Below are 17,197 nucleotides of genomic sequence, written 5' to 3'. Positions count from 1 at the left end.
GGTGTCCAGTCCACTGGCATCTGCTAGATCCTCGTACCAGTTGCCATCAGTCTCTTCTAACTGGTATTCATAAAGGTCAGCAGACCCCTCCCATTCACCCCCCAATCCAGGCTTATCATACGAATAAGGCACTGGTTCAGTCATAGGGAGTCTGCCCCACGTTGAACGACATCCATCTGGCTCTGTGTCGGAGTAATCAATGACGATGGGGATGGTACCACCGTGAGGCATTCGTACTAGATCAGGGGCTGGGGAAGATCGAGGTGGCTCGACTGGTGCCGTTCTGGAACTATCAGATTAAAGGGACCTGCCTGACTGGCGCTGGGGGCGAACCCACTGGCAGACCAGTAAATGTTCCTCCCAAGCCCACGGGGCTCAAAGGCACTCCAAAGGGGATGGGCCACCCAAATATGAGATGCATGGGCTCATGCCCGTGGGACTTACCCGATTTTCCGCACGACCTTGACAGCAGCGACGAGTGCCTGGTGTGGCTCCGTGACAGATGGAGACCTTCCCCTTGACTGAGATCATTAGCAGCACAATGTCGAATGGTGTGGAGCTTGCGGGACTGCTTCCTCAAGGCCTTGGGGTGCATGGCAATTGAAGAAGGTCTTGTGTTGTGGTCGCACTTCAAACAACCGAGGCACACAAAATGTGGGCACGTAACCATCATCTGTTGGTAGCAGGTGCCATAGGGCTTGAAACCAGCCTTCCTAGCTGACATTGTCTCCTGGTCCGTAGAGTAAGTCTTTAAAAAAGGTCAGTCAAAAAAGGCTAAGGGCAGCTCTACTCCGCATCTGCGCTGACTGGTGCGGAAAGAAAAGAACTGACATCATTGTGCTGGACTGAGGTCTAGACACCACAAGTCACTTCTGACACAGATGAAACCACCACCTACCGGCATGCAGGGGTACTGCTCACGGAAGAAATTCTGGATGTAGTCTGACGCCTGGGGATTATTCTATGGTAAGAATCTGCTGCAAAAGGCCTTGATCGAATTGTGCTGGCTCGGTTTACAGGTCTAAAAAGCAAAGACTTATTAGGAAAAATAATCTATCCTGACGTGTAGTCAATGTAGTAAGACACTGCAAGTCTAGGATCTAATCTATGTACCCATTTCTCCTTGCATGGATGCCAAAAAGTGAAGAAAGATGCAAGGGTGACAGACTGACCCATATGAAATGCAGATACCACCTTGGGTAGGAAGGATGAGTAGTTGCTAAAGACCAACTTATCCAGGTAGGAAACTGCGAAGAGTGGACAAACAGAAAGAGGTTTGAGTTATCAGACCCTAAGAGCAGAAGTAATTCCCACCATCCAAACTGTTTTTTTAGAGTAAAAAGTGAAACAGAGTCTGAATCGAGATGCCATTGATAAAGTCAACAGGAGACCCAAATCTCACAGAAGAAAAGTAAATTGCTTTGGAGGAAACAAGTAAAACAAACCTTTCAGAAACCACACCACTACTGGCCACTTAAACATGGAAAGCTGATAAGGAAGACACATGAAGGCAGGCTTTAACTTTAGCCAACAATAAGCTCTGTTGAGCAAGGGACAATGTAAAACATAAGATGTTGAAAACGTAAGATTTCAAGGGGTTGATGCCTTCAGACACACCACTGAACGAATTTAATCCAGCAACCTACATAGAGGGATTTAGTAGCTGGCCACAAAGATGGGGTCAGCAACCGCAATAGGTAGGCAAAAGGACTCTAATCATCACTCCAATGATCCCCTGGTCTCACTTTGTAGAGTAATCCCTGTCCCCTGGTCAGATCACGGTCTTATTCTCTATAAATTGCCTAAATCTGCCCAACATATTAAGGGAAGGACCCAGACGACGACCATTAGAAGATGGTCGATGCTGGATCCCAAGGTCTGGGAAACCGCCCTGAAGGATACAATTCCTAAATTTGTAGGTAATCTAGAAGAAGATTATCAACAATGAGAAAACTAGATTGTCCAGTCTCTAGATGCATGCATTCCCAAAATTCACTCCAGTCCGAAAACTCATAAAAAACAAGCTCCGTGGTACTACGGCCTTCTCTTTGCACAAAAAAAAAACATTGCAAGAAATTAGAATGGAACTGGGAGAAAGGAATTTGACCCTGCGCTTAAAATAAAATATAAAGCTTCAATGAGATCCTATCACAACGAAATAAAGAAAGTGCAGGCCAAATTCTATGAGGAAAACATTACTCAAGCTTTGAATTCCCCAAATGAACTATTCAGAGTGGTCAAAACCCTGTCCACTCCACTTGATAGTAATATCCCTCCCCAATCCACAAAAGAAAGATGCAATGAAATAGCTTCCTTCTTCCACAAAAAAGAAACCGATATTTATGATCAATTCCAGATCAATCCCGAATCAGAACAAATGAAGGAAATCGAGAGCAGGGATCTGCCACCGCCCCAACTAGAACACAATTCCCCAAGCTTAACGAAGAGACAATCCTTAACCTAATAAAGAGCACCAAATCTGGATCTCCTTTAGATCCTGCACTCGCACATATTCTATCCAAAGTGGCAGAGGTTATACTACTCTCACTTATAGAACTACTTAATCACTCCCTTAGCTGTGGGCTTGGTTCCTAAGCAATAGAAGCATGCAGTAATTAGATCCCTATGGAAAAAACCTCAGCCAGATCCAGCAATCCTGGCTAACCTGCGACCCATCTCACTACTTCCTTTCGTAGGAAAACTACTAGAGGAACATGTCAACCGGACATTAGTAAACTACCTGGAAAACAACTATCATTCTTCATCCCACTCAGATGGGCTTCCGTAGCCACCATAGCACAGAGGCAGCTCTTCTGGTGGTCACAGAGGAGCTAAAAGCTATACCAGATAACGGTGGCTCAGCAACTATCTTATTATTGGATACAAGTGCGGCATTCGACACAGTGGATCACGTTATCCTAAAAGACAGACTTTGGGAGGTGGGAATGGAGGACATAGCATTAGACTGGCTCACTTCGAATCTGGAAAACAGATCCTACCAAGTCATGGACAAAGATTTCCTCTCAGGTAGCTTACCAAATATTTGTGGTGTCCCTCAGGGATCGTCACGCAGCCCCACGCTATTCAATTTTTATGTACGCCAGCTTGTCACCTTGGTGCAGGATTATGACCCGTCGGCGGTCTCCTATGTGGATGACACCCAACAGAAGGCCCTAATCTAGGAAATAAACAATTGGCACCCTGCCTAGATAATCTGCACCGCTGGATGGCAAGTTACCACCTAAAGCTGAATGGTGATAAGACTGAACTAATGTTATTAGGAAACCAAGCCATACACAGACCCTTGCGTAGCAGGCCAGATGACGTGGGCCATCCCCCTGATCCCAAGCCGGTGATAAAAAAACTTGGGAATCTGGTTGAACAGTTCGCTAGCAATGGACCACAAGCAAACAAATTGTCAGGCATTTGCTTCTAGCTACTCCGAATGCTCAGGAAGATACTGGAACTGATCCCAGAGCATTTAAGGAGAATGGTCATTCAATCCCTCATGGTTTACCGCCTGGATTACGGTAACTCTCTTTATACTGGCGCACCCAAATACGGAATAAAGAGACTTCAGACCGTACAAAATGCGGCAGCAAGGCTCCTTTGAAATGTTCCTAGTTACGTCTCAGCAAGAGAACCCCTCAAACAGTTGCACTGGCTCCCAATTGAGGCGAACATTAAGTTGAAATCCCTTTGTATTGCTCATAGAGCCATAAATAACAAGGGTCCTGCAAAGCTCAGAGTTTGTAACCACTTATGCTCCAACTAGACACCTAAGATCCACGCATCTTCATCTCCTCAGTACAACCAGGATAAGATGGGGAGGAAGATCGTTTGCTCACTTAGTACTGAAGTTGTGGAACGATCTCTCACCCAGTCTCAGAGCACTGGAAAATGAGCTCTCCTTTAGGAAGAAACTTAAGACATGGCTGTTTCCTTGTTAATGTACCAGAGGCCAATTTCTCAGCAACCCACTCACCAGCGTGGGGAAGCCCTTGAGTAGCCAGGAGATTTACAAAAGAGAAACCCAACCATCACGTATGTAGCCGCAGCATTTGGGGTTTGGGCAATAGGACCTGACTATCCTGATAGAGCAGGTTCACTCTGCATTGGAGAGGAAGGGTTTGCCAAGTGCTAAGTGGCAACAGATCGGTATATAAGATTCACATTACTGAGTTTAGGGCAACCAGAATGAGTTGTGCTTGATCTTCTCGCCCATCCTGGAGTACCTTTGATAGAAGTGGGATAAGCTAGGATGCACAGAGGAGGCCTGAAGGCATCCCTCAGAAAACCATTCGGAGGGAAATTTGTGGCACAAAACCAAGAACACTTTCTGTTCTAGGTTGTGGTAAAGAGGTCCATGAATGGAAACTCCTGTCTGGAGAAGATCAACTGTCAATTTGGTGTGCAGGGCCACTTTTTGGATGATTGACAATCACTGAATGCACCCCACACCCCCTTGTCTGTTGATATAATAGATGGTGTTGCCCCATTGAATTTGGACATGGCCCCAGATATGGAAGGAAGGACTTCAGAATGAAGCATACCAGCGACAGGTCAAGCACATTTTTTTACGTGCTGACATTTTCTCTGGCATGGACCATCCGCCAACACCCTTCTGTTGCTCAGATGAGTGCCCCAGTTCAGTGTGGAGGAATCTGTGACCACAGTGGCCTCACCCTGCAGCGGACTGAATGGGCGAGCCCGTCACAATGTTGAAGGGTCCATCCACCTGTGCATATCCTGATGCACCAAGTGGAAGATCCACACATGACCGGAGAGACTTCTTTGGTATTGCATCGACAGCCGCCCCAGACACCACTGTGGGAGTTCTGAACCACCATCTGGCGCTAGGGACAAACAGGATGCTCAAGGCCATGATGCCTATCAAGTTCAAGACCCGCTGACCAGGATCTGAACCTAAATCGAGACATAATGGAATCATCACCAGAATATTCATGATACTCTGAAGAGGAGGAAAGTCCTTCATAAGGACTGTGTTGAGTATCGCCCTAATAAAAGTCTGTCTCTTTGTGGAAGTAAGGAGATAATTCTGGACGCTGATGGTAAAGCCAAAGCTGTGGAGAACAGCTGCTGTCTGCTGGAAATTTTACTTGACAATCATTAGGGACTCCACCTTCACGAGCCTGTCATCCAAGTACAAAAATACATGGACTCCCGACTTGCGTCCGCAGTGAAGCTGCCATGATCACTAGTACCTCTGTAAAGACATGAAGGGCTGTTGTCAGTCCAAACTAGAGGACAAGCTGAAAATTTCAGGACACCACCATGAACCTCAATTGCACTTGAGGGCATGGAAAATTGGAAAGTAGGCATTCTGGTATCGTGGGACACCAACCAATCTACAGAATTCAAAGACCACAGGAGCCGATTCAGGGACAAAATCTTGAACTGCTGGATGGAAGAGGTGAGCCAGGACAGGCATCAGGCCTCTGCCCTTCTTGAGTACCAAGAAGGGAGAAAAATCCTGCGCCCCTCTTTCCCAGAGGCACTACTCGTTAGGCCCTTTCTCCAGTAAGGCAAGGACGTCAGTCTCTAGGACTGAAGCGTGAGCTAGCGAACAGGCTCTGAAGGAATGGTGGTTATCTTGTGTGGAGGACAGTAAGGAAAGAAAGAATGTGGCCCCAGTAGATCAGCTGGAGCACCCAGCGGGCCATTATGATCACATTCAATTGAGTGACAAAATGGGACATTCTCCCCCCACTGGAAGGTGAAGCTGCAACAGGGGACAGTGTGGACTGAAGCTGCTGCTGCAAGCGACATCTCCTAGATCCACACCTGCCTCGAAGTGTGTGACACAATTTATGTGGCATTTAGACTGGCTGAGTCACTGTACTTGTTTGGATAGTACAACCCCAGAACTACAGTGGAACGTCCGATACTGCTACTGGAATTTCTGTGCGGAAGGCCAGGCCCAGAGCACAAGCCGTAACCCTGCTGTTCTTGAAACCTTCCAAGGAGGTGTCAGACTTCTTTTGGAATATTCGCTCTCTGTCACATGGCAGGTCCATAAATGTAGTCCAGACATTTTCCCAAAATTAAATGGAATGCATTTAAGCATGAAGATGCAGAATGACAGCCGCACGTACGCATGGACAGAGAAATGATGCTCACCGAGACAACGTCACAAACAAGGGTTTTTCGTTGACACATCTAGGTCATTGCTCACCAAGTCAGAGAATGGCTTAATCATATGGTCTGGCAACTGACAAAAGTAAGTTTAGCCAGCCTGGAAATCCGGCTGCAGACTACTGGATCTGAAAAGGGTTTCTTCAATGCAGTGTCTCAAAGTTCTAGGACAGCCTCATTAAAAGTAACCAAAGGGCTCAGCAGAAACTGTGAAGGACTGCCATAATTCCTACAGAAGGCTAAACTTCAGTTCTACAGAAGTTAAAGTCAAATTCAATGCCTCCACCTCCCTCTGCATAACTGTTGTTAAAGATTCAACTTCCTCCTATGTAGGGCCAATGGTAACTCAGACCTGCCACTGCAGTGTCTGTGTGCAGTTGTTAACTGCCATGTCGACTTGGCAAGTGCACCCACTTGCCAGGCCCTAACCTTCCCTTTTCTTACATGTAAGGCACCCCTATGGTAGGCCCAAGGTACCACCCTGGGCAGGGTGCAGTATATGTGAAAGGTAGGACATGTGCTGGTGTGTGTGACATGGCCTGATCGTGAAATACTGCCAATTTCGTTTTTCACCATTGAAAGGCCATCTTGCCCATAGGATAGAATGGGAAATGCTTTGTAACATCTTAGAAGCAATAATTCCCATTGGGACAAGAAAGAGAAATAAAGTTTAGTCTCTCTGAACTCAGAATTTAATAACAGATCTTTTAGTAAAGATGTTTTTTAAATTGTGTGTTTCAAAATGCCACTTTTAGAAAGTAGGCATTTTCTTGTTTAACCATTATGTGTGTCTCTGCCTATTTGTGTATTTACTGTCTGGTTTTGGAGTGGCTGGGGATGTGCATTCACTGTAGACAGGCACTGAGGGGATTGAGGTGTGCCTGACCCTTCCTGGATGACTCAGACCTGAGCTGAATGGGGATTGGCAGAATTTAGAGAAGTGGGGAGAGATTTCTTTGCACCTGAATAGGGCTTGTCTCTCTTGCACAATGCTGTCTCCACCCGCTGTGGTCATACTGCACCAGCGAGGACAGAACTGGTTTGAACTGGTCTCAGAAACCCTTACACAAAGAGAACACAGACATTTTGGGGTAAAAGTATTAGACCTAAAACCCCTGAACTTTCGACGACTTCTGGAATCAAGAGAAACCTTTGAGGAGGAGTACTGCCCCTTTGCTGTATGATGTCTGGGTTTGGCCTGCAGCAGCTGTTTCTGCCAAAGGAAGGAGAAGGACTTTGCTGTGTGCTGTGTACCCCTGCTTGAGGAAGATCTACAAGGGCTTGAGTAGATCTTTCCTCCTGTTCTGAAGTCTCAAGGACACAAAGACTTCACCCCCAGCTCCCCTGAACTTCCTTGCTGACCTGCCAGGAGGTTCCTGTGACTGTGTTGGGACTCTGGAGGTTGTGCCTCCTGATGGGAGCTGGAAAAGCAACGCAACTACAAGAAAATCAACGCATCGCACTTCTTGGGCAGTTTTCCTGATGCAGCACCGCGGTGCGAGAAGAATCTCCAAGCATTGCCGCGCCGCTGCCGAAACTGACGCAGCGCCTGTCGCCACTGCAAGAACAGGCACATCGTGGAATCGCGGCTGAAGAAACGAAAACAGCGTTGCTCGACGCCGCCGCAATCGATCGCCGACGCATCCCGGATTTCCAGGCATCGTACCTGTGTAGCAAGTTTTTCTGACGCATCATCCGCGGGCCAGAACAGTCTTGGAATCAACACATCACTTCCCCCTAGAGACCGGATTCGACGCCTCACTTCTCCTGCGTGCAGAAGAACTATTGCATTGCCTCCCCAGGGTTTCAGGAACTGACGCATCTTTGTTTATCAACGCTTCCCATCTCTGCGGCTATTTGGCCTTGTGAATTTTGTCACAACTACAAGTACTTTGAGAGAAATCACGCATCTATAGGTTTCTATGGACTAAGTTGTTTGAAACCTTTGAAAGTCATATTCTTAATACTTGTATGTTGGGTATTTGTTGTTTTGGTCTTGTTGAGTTTAGATAAAGATACTTTATTTTTCTAAACTGGTGTGGTGTCCATTTGTGGTGTTATCACTGTATTACTGTGTGTTTTGAGTACAAATACTTTACACATTGCCTTTGGGATAAGGGTCTGCTCGTGCCAAGTTACCCAGAGGGTGAGTAGGGGTTATCTAAAGTGTGTATCCCCCTTACCCTGACTAGAAGCAAGGGTCCCTTATTTGGAGAAAGGTACATACCTCTGCCAACTAGAGACCCCCATTTCTAACAGTTAAAATAGTGAAAGCAATAGGGGAAAATGATTTGTGTGTGAATAATTAGTATCTCTGCAAAGAGTGTGGCAATGCTGAACAGGGGAGGAGACGATGAAAGATCAATCAGTATGAGAGGAAACAGCAAGCATGAATGAACAAGGGAATGAAGGACAAAAAGAAACACAAAACAAATAGCAATAGTGAACTTAAAATGATTCATGTGCTGTATACGGAAGCGGGCGAAACATGAATCAGGTAGCAGGGCACACACCAGAACCCGTAAACAATCACTGGTCGTAGGAAACAAAATAAATAAGTATGCCCATAGTGGTACTATATTTCTTGCAGATAATTGAAAATGTAGTTGAAAGTTCTGTTGACAGTTATTTCTGTCAAAGACAGCCAAGAAGAGGGCCAAACAACTTTGCCTCAGTTCCCTTGTCACAGCAACTTCCACTCGTAATTACTTACAAAGAATGGTTCATTGATGAGAATGGTGGGAGCTGTAGTATGCATGCTTTGTCCATAGCTTAAAAGAATTGTATGGTATTTTTTTTCCTTTCTTGGAGGCAAGCATTCCCATTCCAAAGAACATGTTAAATAGCTCACATTAAACAGACGATCTTCAATAATGTCTATGGGCCTGATTACGAGTTTGGCGGTGCGGTGCCGGGTCCGCAGCACTGCTAAACCCATGGTCGGATCGCCCGCCAGGTTACGAGTGATTCTCCGGTCTGACTGGCTTTTTTACTTACGTTCACATGGCGGAGCCCTGAAAATGGGCACCACAATGGGAACGCCAAAAAGAGTTCCCACACGGCATGGACTGAAGAGTCCATGGCGTGAACGGAACTGGGGGGCATGCACACAGGGGGCACATGCTGTGCCCCCTGCATGCACCCCATGGCGCAGAGGCACAAGGGGGCCTCCTTGGTTTTCTCTATGTCACGGTTTTCATGGAAGAGGAACCACCATGAAAACCATGGCGGAGATGAAACTTGTAATATGCTTGGCGGGATCGCTGCAGTTCCACCAAGCATATTGTGGCCTCCTGACCGCCACAACACCGCCATAGTATGGGGGTTTCCTGGCGGCTGCTGCGGGGCAATGGCGGTCCAACCGCCCAAACTACAATACGGGGGTCAGAAGACAGTCATCACCGCGCCCCAGGTCTTTTTGATGACCTGGCCAGAAACTGTCCTTGGCATAGTCTGAGTGAGAGATGAACATTCCTTTTTAGTCATTACAATTTTCTTTTTCAAACGCACCATAAAGGCCACTAAAAAGTCATGAATTAATAATTACTTTGTGTAACACAACAATGGGCGTCATTAATATTACTGGCTACATTCAATATGACCAGTAGCAGGCATTATCTGGTGAATCAGGATTATGAGTTGTGTGGGCAAAACATTACTCATGTTTTTTTCCTTCTAGACATCTCACCATGAAAACCCTGGCAAAATCAAAATTTCACCAGGAAAAGCCTGGGAAAATGTGTAGGTGAAAAAAGGCCTGAAATGATGGAAAACCCTGACAGAATCTTAGCGAAAGCATACATTCTGGAATTTATTATCCATTTACAAGTTAAGAATTTGTGATGGCCTGGTGACTTTCTATCCTGGAATTACTGATCCCAACTGTATCAGTATTTCGGTGTGTGAAATTACCTAATTGGAATTACCAATGCCGTAATAATGAGGGCTTATGTATTTATTCCACTATACCTCCAGCTTCTGGAGGAATTTTTTGTCCAAGTGAAGAAAGCACAAATTATACAGAAGCTGAAAGAGAAGAATTGCTATTTTATCAACACATTGTATGCAGTAATTCTGTGAATTATAACGAGAACCATCTTCTTTGTGTACTTTGATTAAATTGGTTCGATTAGCAGGACCGGACATGTTTATTCCAGTGTACAATTCCAATTTCGTCAGCAGCACATTAGATCATCTTGGCCCAGAGATGAGATTGGTAATCCCAGTACTATAAAGGCCTGTTTTTGAACGTATTTCCAAAATGTAAATCAGAAAGGACTTCCATGTTATCTGTGTAGTAACTTTTATTTTAATTAAGAAGCTCCATCAAAAGGCTACCTTCAGTTTCACTGATACAAGCCTCATTCCAATGCCCTTTGGAAACCAGCCAAGATCATGAAGCTGGGTTAGGGCAGGTTAGTGGTGGTGAAAATCAAAGTATTAAAATCCACTATAACTCTTTTTATTTCCTAATTAGATCTACTGTCTGAAGCAGCTAGAATATTTTTTTGATCTGTGATATTGCATTTCCCAAGTAAAACCCACACCTGCTTTAAGTCTGAAAAATTTGTATGCGACATTGGAACACAAAACACACTTGCCAAAGTGTGCCTGCTTCGAGTCCATAGTCATAATACTACTTTGCTACATGTGATTAAACAATCAATGCTTGTAGTGCACATGTTAAAAAGGATTCTGAGGCTCTTACTCAACCCCTACCTATTTTACCTCTTCAGGATATGAATGGGCAGAGAGGGTGAGCACATAAGTATGCTATACTATGTATAGGCCCGTTTACCATCTTTGTGACCATAAGAGTCTGTAGGTCTTTAGCTATGGCAGAGATGCACTGTCATGTGTCAATAAGTAAACTGGAAGATCTACTGGAATGATCTTTTCCTACGTTTTATAATAAATATAAAATACACTTTCCCACCAATTTTGAACACCTTATTTGAAATTCTGTACTCAAACATGACAAACATTGATTTGTTTTTATAATAAATATAAAATACACTTTCCCACCAATTTTGAACACCTTATTTGAAATTCTGTATTCAAACATGACAAACATTAATTTATCTGATTTTCAAAACCGTTGGCAAACTATTCATCAGAAAAAAATGGACTATTTTTTGTTGTGATGCAGCTCTGCATGATCTGTAGGCATCCAGAAATATGTCATTGGGACAGACACATACTTTGCTTATCTAAATTTGTCTAGTCTTATTATGAATTTAATTGAAAAGTAACAGGTAGGTGTCCCTTACCAAGTTCTGCCGAAATGCTCTTTAAATACTGGGAATTGTCTTCCATAAACGAGTGCACTATGGAGACAGCCTGTTGTAGCTCATCAATCTACAGAGAGAATACAGTGCATTGCTTTAGAAATCGTAAATATGTGCATCATATACATTTTCTAGGCAGTACCTACACTTAACTGATCAAAAGTGCTTTGAAAGTGACCTCCACCCCTAATATGACAAACTACAGTGCGTAGGGTCTTCTCCTAAATCCAAATCGAAACCATACATTGCACACTTAAACTAAATTGCCAGGTAGACAGATCAAGTTATAAACTTGTTAAGTGGCAAATGTGGTCATCTGCAATAAATGTGGGAACAATCAGGGGCCTTTTATTATTAAAGAACTGTGTTAACTTGTACAATCATTATTTCCAGATTAAAACATATTGAGATGAGGGTGTAAAACATAGGTCACGGTGAGCATGATCTCAACTCAGTATACCCAATATTAAAATTAGTTAAATTGCAATTCATTGCATGCATGTCCTGAAAATATGCGACTGATGTGTACCTCGACCTATGATAGACACTTCAGGTGGGCATGTTGACTTGGAGAGCCTCTAGGGTACCATAGTGATAACTTTATGTACAGTGAGTTTAGTTTTGAAGGCTATTTGCATTTGACCTTGAGACACTTCTGTTTCTTAAGTAGTGTGGATGAACTGAACTACTGTCACACCTAAGCTTTGTGTTGCAAAGTGATCCTTGTTTAGGTTGTCACCCCCTGCTTTTCTTTCTTTCTGGGACCTCATCTGCTGGTAACCTTGATCTCTAATACTGGGACACTGCTATCCAGTGCACAGAGTGTGTGCTCTAACTGCTAAAACATGTCAAAATTGACTTAAAACCTGATTGGCACATATAACTTTGCGATAATGCCATAGTATATGGGGCAGAATTGTGGACTGGAGCAGGCCTACCCAGTGTACCTAACAGCAGCAGATTGAACCCTGCAGCACAGACTTGTCAACATCAACCTTTTGACATAACCGCGCATAAGCCATGTACGAAGACTACATGTAAAATTTTAAGCTGGAATATCGCGGGTATCAGATCTAAAAGTCAGGATGAGATATGGGCTGGCTATGTTATATCCCATGATATTATAGCACTACAAGAAACCTGGGATATATCGAACAGTTTTTCTCTGGATGGTTATGCCCATTTTTATATCCCAGCTACACCTAGTCTGGCGGGCAGGGCGAGCCTTGCACTTTTAGTTTCATTGAATCTGAAAGGATCTGCAACTCAGTTAGAATTAGGCTCCCAAAACGGTCTAGTCGTAGAACTAGCGGTTGTAAATTCTCCCACTTTGCTACTTATTAATTTTTATAATTCACCTGATAGTGTCAGTCCAAACCAGCATCTAGAATCTCTAGGGGAGGTTTTGGATAAATTCAGAGCGTCACACAATAGTCCCGAGGTCATCCTGATGGGTGACTTCGACATCCATCCATGCAGTTTGGAGTGTGTTGTGGAGGACAAAGGGGGATTTCCCTATTCATCACCCACACACTTCGAACATACCAAACAAGGCGAGGCTTTGGAGAGCCTTCTGGCCTCCTCAAACCTCTCTGAATCCGGTTGTTGCATGGAAGGGCAGAGGACTTTTACATTTAAAGGAAAAGATTCAGGATCAGTCATTGATTACATATTTTTATCTTCTTTGATTTCGTCTTCGGTTTTAAACTACAGGGTAGAAGACTCTGTTTTCAGTGACCATAATCCCGTGATAGTAGAGGCAGTTCCGGGAGGGACACTGATTTTTAAAGATATACAAATTTCAGGAGCTACAGATCTTTTTTTAAAAGACCAGGGTAGGAGATTGAAATGGGCCAAAGTGACCCCGGTCACTTTCCTACTAGAGGTCCTGACCAAGGTTGAAATGGAGGTGGGCATATGTCTAGATCATGCCAATGCCAACTCAAGGATAGTTGAGGCCTTTAACACCATTTGCCTACAAGTAAATAATGCCCTTTTGGTAAAAACCAACTCAGGCGGCCAAATAGGCAAAAAATGGTTTGACACAAATTGCACTAAGGCTCACTCTGCCCTCTTAAAGGCATTAAAAGAAACACCTAGAAACAGATCACTAATAGTATCCTTGAGGAAACAATATAAACAGGCCATCACAGCTCGCAAAAATGAGATCAAGGAAGATGCTTGGAATGATTTACAGTCAGTCGAAATTTTGCGGGATAGTTCCAAATTTTGGGGAGTGATTAATCACCCATACTTTTCCGGTAGCGAGAATCTGGCCATGGAATGCAGTATTCCAGACGAGCGGTGGCTAGCTCATTTTGAAAACATTTACAGTCAGCACTCAAATGGGCACTCAGATGTGATGTTATCTTTTAACCAGGTTGGTTTAGTCTTGGCCTTTAGGGAGGAGGATGTGGAAAAAGCCATTAACGAGACAACTAAAAACAAGGCTCCGGGTCCAGACGGTGTCCCGGCAGACCTATACAAGTCCGCCCCCAAATTTTGGGCCAAAATACTGACTAATGTTTTTAACGCCGCTAGAGACAAGATCATCCCTGAGTCCTGGGCCAAGTCCATTATCATTCCAATTTTTAAAAAAGGTCAGAGGGGTGACCCGGCCTTCTATAGGCCGATTTCTTTAATTGACTCGGCCGTTAAAATCCTAGGCAGAGTCATCTTGGGCAGGCTGACCACGTGGCTCGAGGGTAGCGGCATACTATCTAATGCCCAGTATGGCTTTAGGGCCAACAGGAGCACGCTGGATCAATGTCTAAACCTTCACCTACTTATCTGTAAATATACAATCGCGAAGGAGGGGTCCCTGTATATGGCTTTCATGGACCTCTCCTCAGCTTTTGACCTGGTTAATAGGTCAAAGCTGTGGAGAATCCTACTGGATATGGGGGCTGATACCCCTCTGGTTGGCTTCTTGGCGGACCTGCATTGTGGTTTATCAGCCTCGGTGAGAGTTACCCAAGGAGGAAGGTGCACCAGCTGCTTTAAGTCAGAGAGGGGTGTTAGGCAGGGGTGCATTTTGGCACCCCTCCTTTTTACACTATATATAAATGCACCTGGACCCAGCTTTGGCCAACTCAACGGCGGACGTACCGCGTTCAGGAGAGACTAAGATCCCAGTTCTCCTGTACGCTGACGACGCCGTTCTTCTGGCTCGCTCAGGTGTGGCCCTCGATAGACTATTGGCCTCATTTGGCGATTTCATGACCTCATTAGATCTGAAAATTAACACCCAAAAGTCTCAGGTCATGATTACTGGTCAGGCCAGCAGGAAAAAGAAATCCAAATCATTTTTTTGCCTAGATCATGAGATAAAAAGGGTCCCCATCTTTACTTATTTGGGGGTTATCTTTGATGAGAAAGGAACATGGGGTCCGCAACAAAAACTAAAAGGCAATTCTGTGGCAAGATCGGCCGCAGCTATACTCGGTTTTGCCAAACGGTTGGGAGCTCGCCCAATGGAGGCTATTTTAAAGGTCTATAAAGCCAAATCTTTGGCCATAGCCGCCTATGGTTCTGCCATTTGGGGCTATACCAATACTGATACCATCCAGAGGGTGGAGAACATGTTTTTAAGATCTTTGTTGTCCGTCCCTCAGTCCACACCCACCTTTACGATACATTCAGAGCTGGGTGTGGGGTATGTTGCAGACCTAATTAAAGTGGCCCCCGTTATTTGTTGGCTAAAAACCTGGCTCAACAAGGAAATTTCCTTAACCCACCGGATACTTAAAGATTGCCTTGCCCTGGACAGAGCCCACAGAATCCCCTGGCTGGCATACGTTAAACGGACATTGGCAATAGTAGGCAGACCAGAGCTATTCAACTCCCCGGACCGTATTAATAACAAGGATGTCATGGGGATTAAATCCTCATTAGTTACCTTATTTATAGCTGAGAGGGAGGACTTAGAATCATGTGAAGCTATGAAAGATTCCAATAACGGAGAACTATAGTTACAGGTAAGTAACTTATTTTTTTACTCCAGTATTGGAACTTTCATAGATTCACATGCTTGAATCAGAGTAGCTAGCAGCACATTTTGTTGTAATTGTCCTTGAATAAAAAATACAAAACAAAATGTAAAAGAGGAAGACAAGTTTGTAATTTTTATTTCCTTAAAATGCAACAGGAGAAAGTACATAACTCATACTTAACAATGTATCTAATAGGGGGCGTGGCTACGCATCGGCATAGATGGACGCGGGTTAGAGTAGCTCCGCTCGTCTTTAATGCCCGCCGATAATTAATCCGACTAACGACTCCAAATTCACCGGCAGAGATCGCAGCCCAAGACGACGAGCAGCTGGAGAGGTGGTCGCTGGCGGTTTTGCCGTCTCTGGGAGTTCAGAAACCCTGCATCCCACACCGAGGCCTAAAACTGCTTGTAAGCCGGACTCGTGTGATCGGCTGCGCCGCATGGAAGCTGTGCTACTCCCTTGACTCGGCGGCCGGGAGGCCTTGGCTTACTAACTCACTCCGGAGACGATCGGATCGCCGGACCCAAATTCTTGGGACCCAGCAAAGATAGCTACGACCGGACACCTGCATTGGCGCGCTCGACCAGGACCCTCATTACAGACGGCGCAGCGCCTCGGCGGTGTGCAGAGGAAGGAGAGACCCCTGCTGGGCCATCCTAACAGTGATTGAGGGCACAGAGGAAAGATAGCAGACTACCCCAGGGCACGAACCGCGTCAGACGTGGGATACAGCGGCACCAAGAAGATTTCTGAACAGGTCTCGGATAAGGTGAGGGGGTACAAAAATAAAGGGAGATGAAGCGATGTACTGGCTGCGCTCATGAAAGTTTGCGGTGGAGGCCCTCTGCCTGATCACTCCATATACAACACTTAACATCAAACTTTGGCAACACTGAGCGGCGCCATACACTCCGGATCGGGCAGGGCCTCTGAAAAAGGCGCGGGGTCGAGTGGACGCGGCAAGTTTGACCTAGGTGGGTGCGCCGCAATTACGGAGTGACCTGGTACTGGGAGAGGCCATCCTAGCAGCAGCCCCCCAGCACTACGGAATCAGTTGCAAGACTTCTACGGCCCTCATCGCAGAGAGTAGCACAGCGACCCGTTAGGGGCCGAGGGGGACCGATAGAGCAGCAAGTGAAGGAAAAGTTATGTCTACAAGCAGAATCACAGGAGACGGTGGAAAGCGCTAGGGGTAACCGAACCTATCCAAGCTGCGGATGGATTCCTGGAGGAGTGACACAGGTCTGAGGTTCGTCAGTACTGCCTGGCCCACACTGCAGTGTCCATGCGAACCGAGGAGTCCAAGCAGTAGTGCCTGGTAAAGGTGTGGATACTCTTCCAGGTTGCCGCCATGTAGATCTCCTGTATTGGGACACCGGCAAACAAGGCTGTCGAGGTAGAGACTGCTCTATTAGAATGTGCATGGGCCCTCCCCTGGAGGGGCTTTTTCCTGCGGCCTGATGACAGTACTAGTTGGTACTAGAAATCAAACGTGTAATGCCTCGTTTAGAGACAGGACGGCCCTTACGAGCGGCACTATATGCCACAAAGAGTTGGGGTGATTTTCTGAAGGTTTTAGTCCTCTGGAGTTAGAATTTTAGACAGCGGTGAATATCTAGGGAATGAAGAGCTCTTTCTGCCGGTGTTGTAAGTTGCGGGAAAAAAGTTTTTAGAACCAGTGGATCATTTAAATGAAAGTCTGAAGGAACTTTAAGGATGAACTTGGGGTTGGTACGTAACATTAATCAGTCATCCCTG

At 45.3% G+C, this 17,197-nt stretch overlaps 1 protein-coding gene across 7 annotated transcripts in view; it reads right to left on the bottom strand.

Annotated features, from left to right (window-relative positions):
* DSN1 (DSN1 component of MIS12 kinetochore complex) overlaps positions 1-17,197 on the bottom strand; it is a 261,660-nt gene that overhangs the window by 46,682 nt on the left and 197,781 nt on the right. For all 7 annotated transcript variants that reach the window (XM_085654255.1, XM_085654258.1, XM_085654262.1 and 4 more), the window contains one exon: positions 11,427-11,514. In XM_085654255.1, the coding sequence (XP_085510381.1) occupies positions 11,427-11,514 (88 nt within the window). The remainder of the gene's footprint in view (positions 1-11,426; positions 11,515-17,197) is intronic.

The sequence above is a fragment of the Triturus cristatus genome, chromosome 4_1 (assembly GCF_964204655.1).
Source record: "Triturus cristatus chromosome 4_1, aTriCri1.1, whole genome shotgun sequence".
In the NCBI taxonomy this organism is placed as follows: domain Eukaryota; kingdom Metazoa; phylum Chordata; class Amphibia; order Caudata; family Salamandridae; genus Triturus; species Triturus cristatus.
Note: the sequence above shows the minus strand (reverse complement) of the source record. Positions and strands in the feature narration are given on the sequence as shown.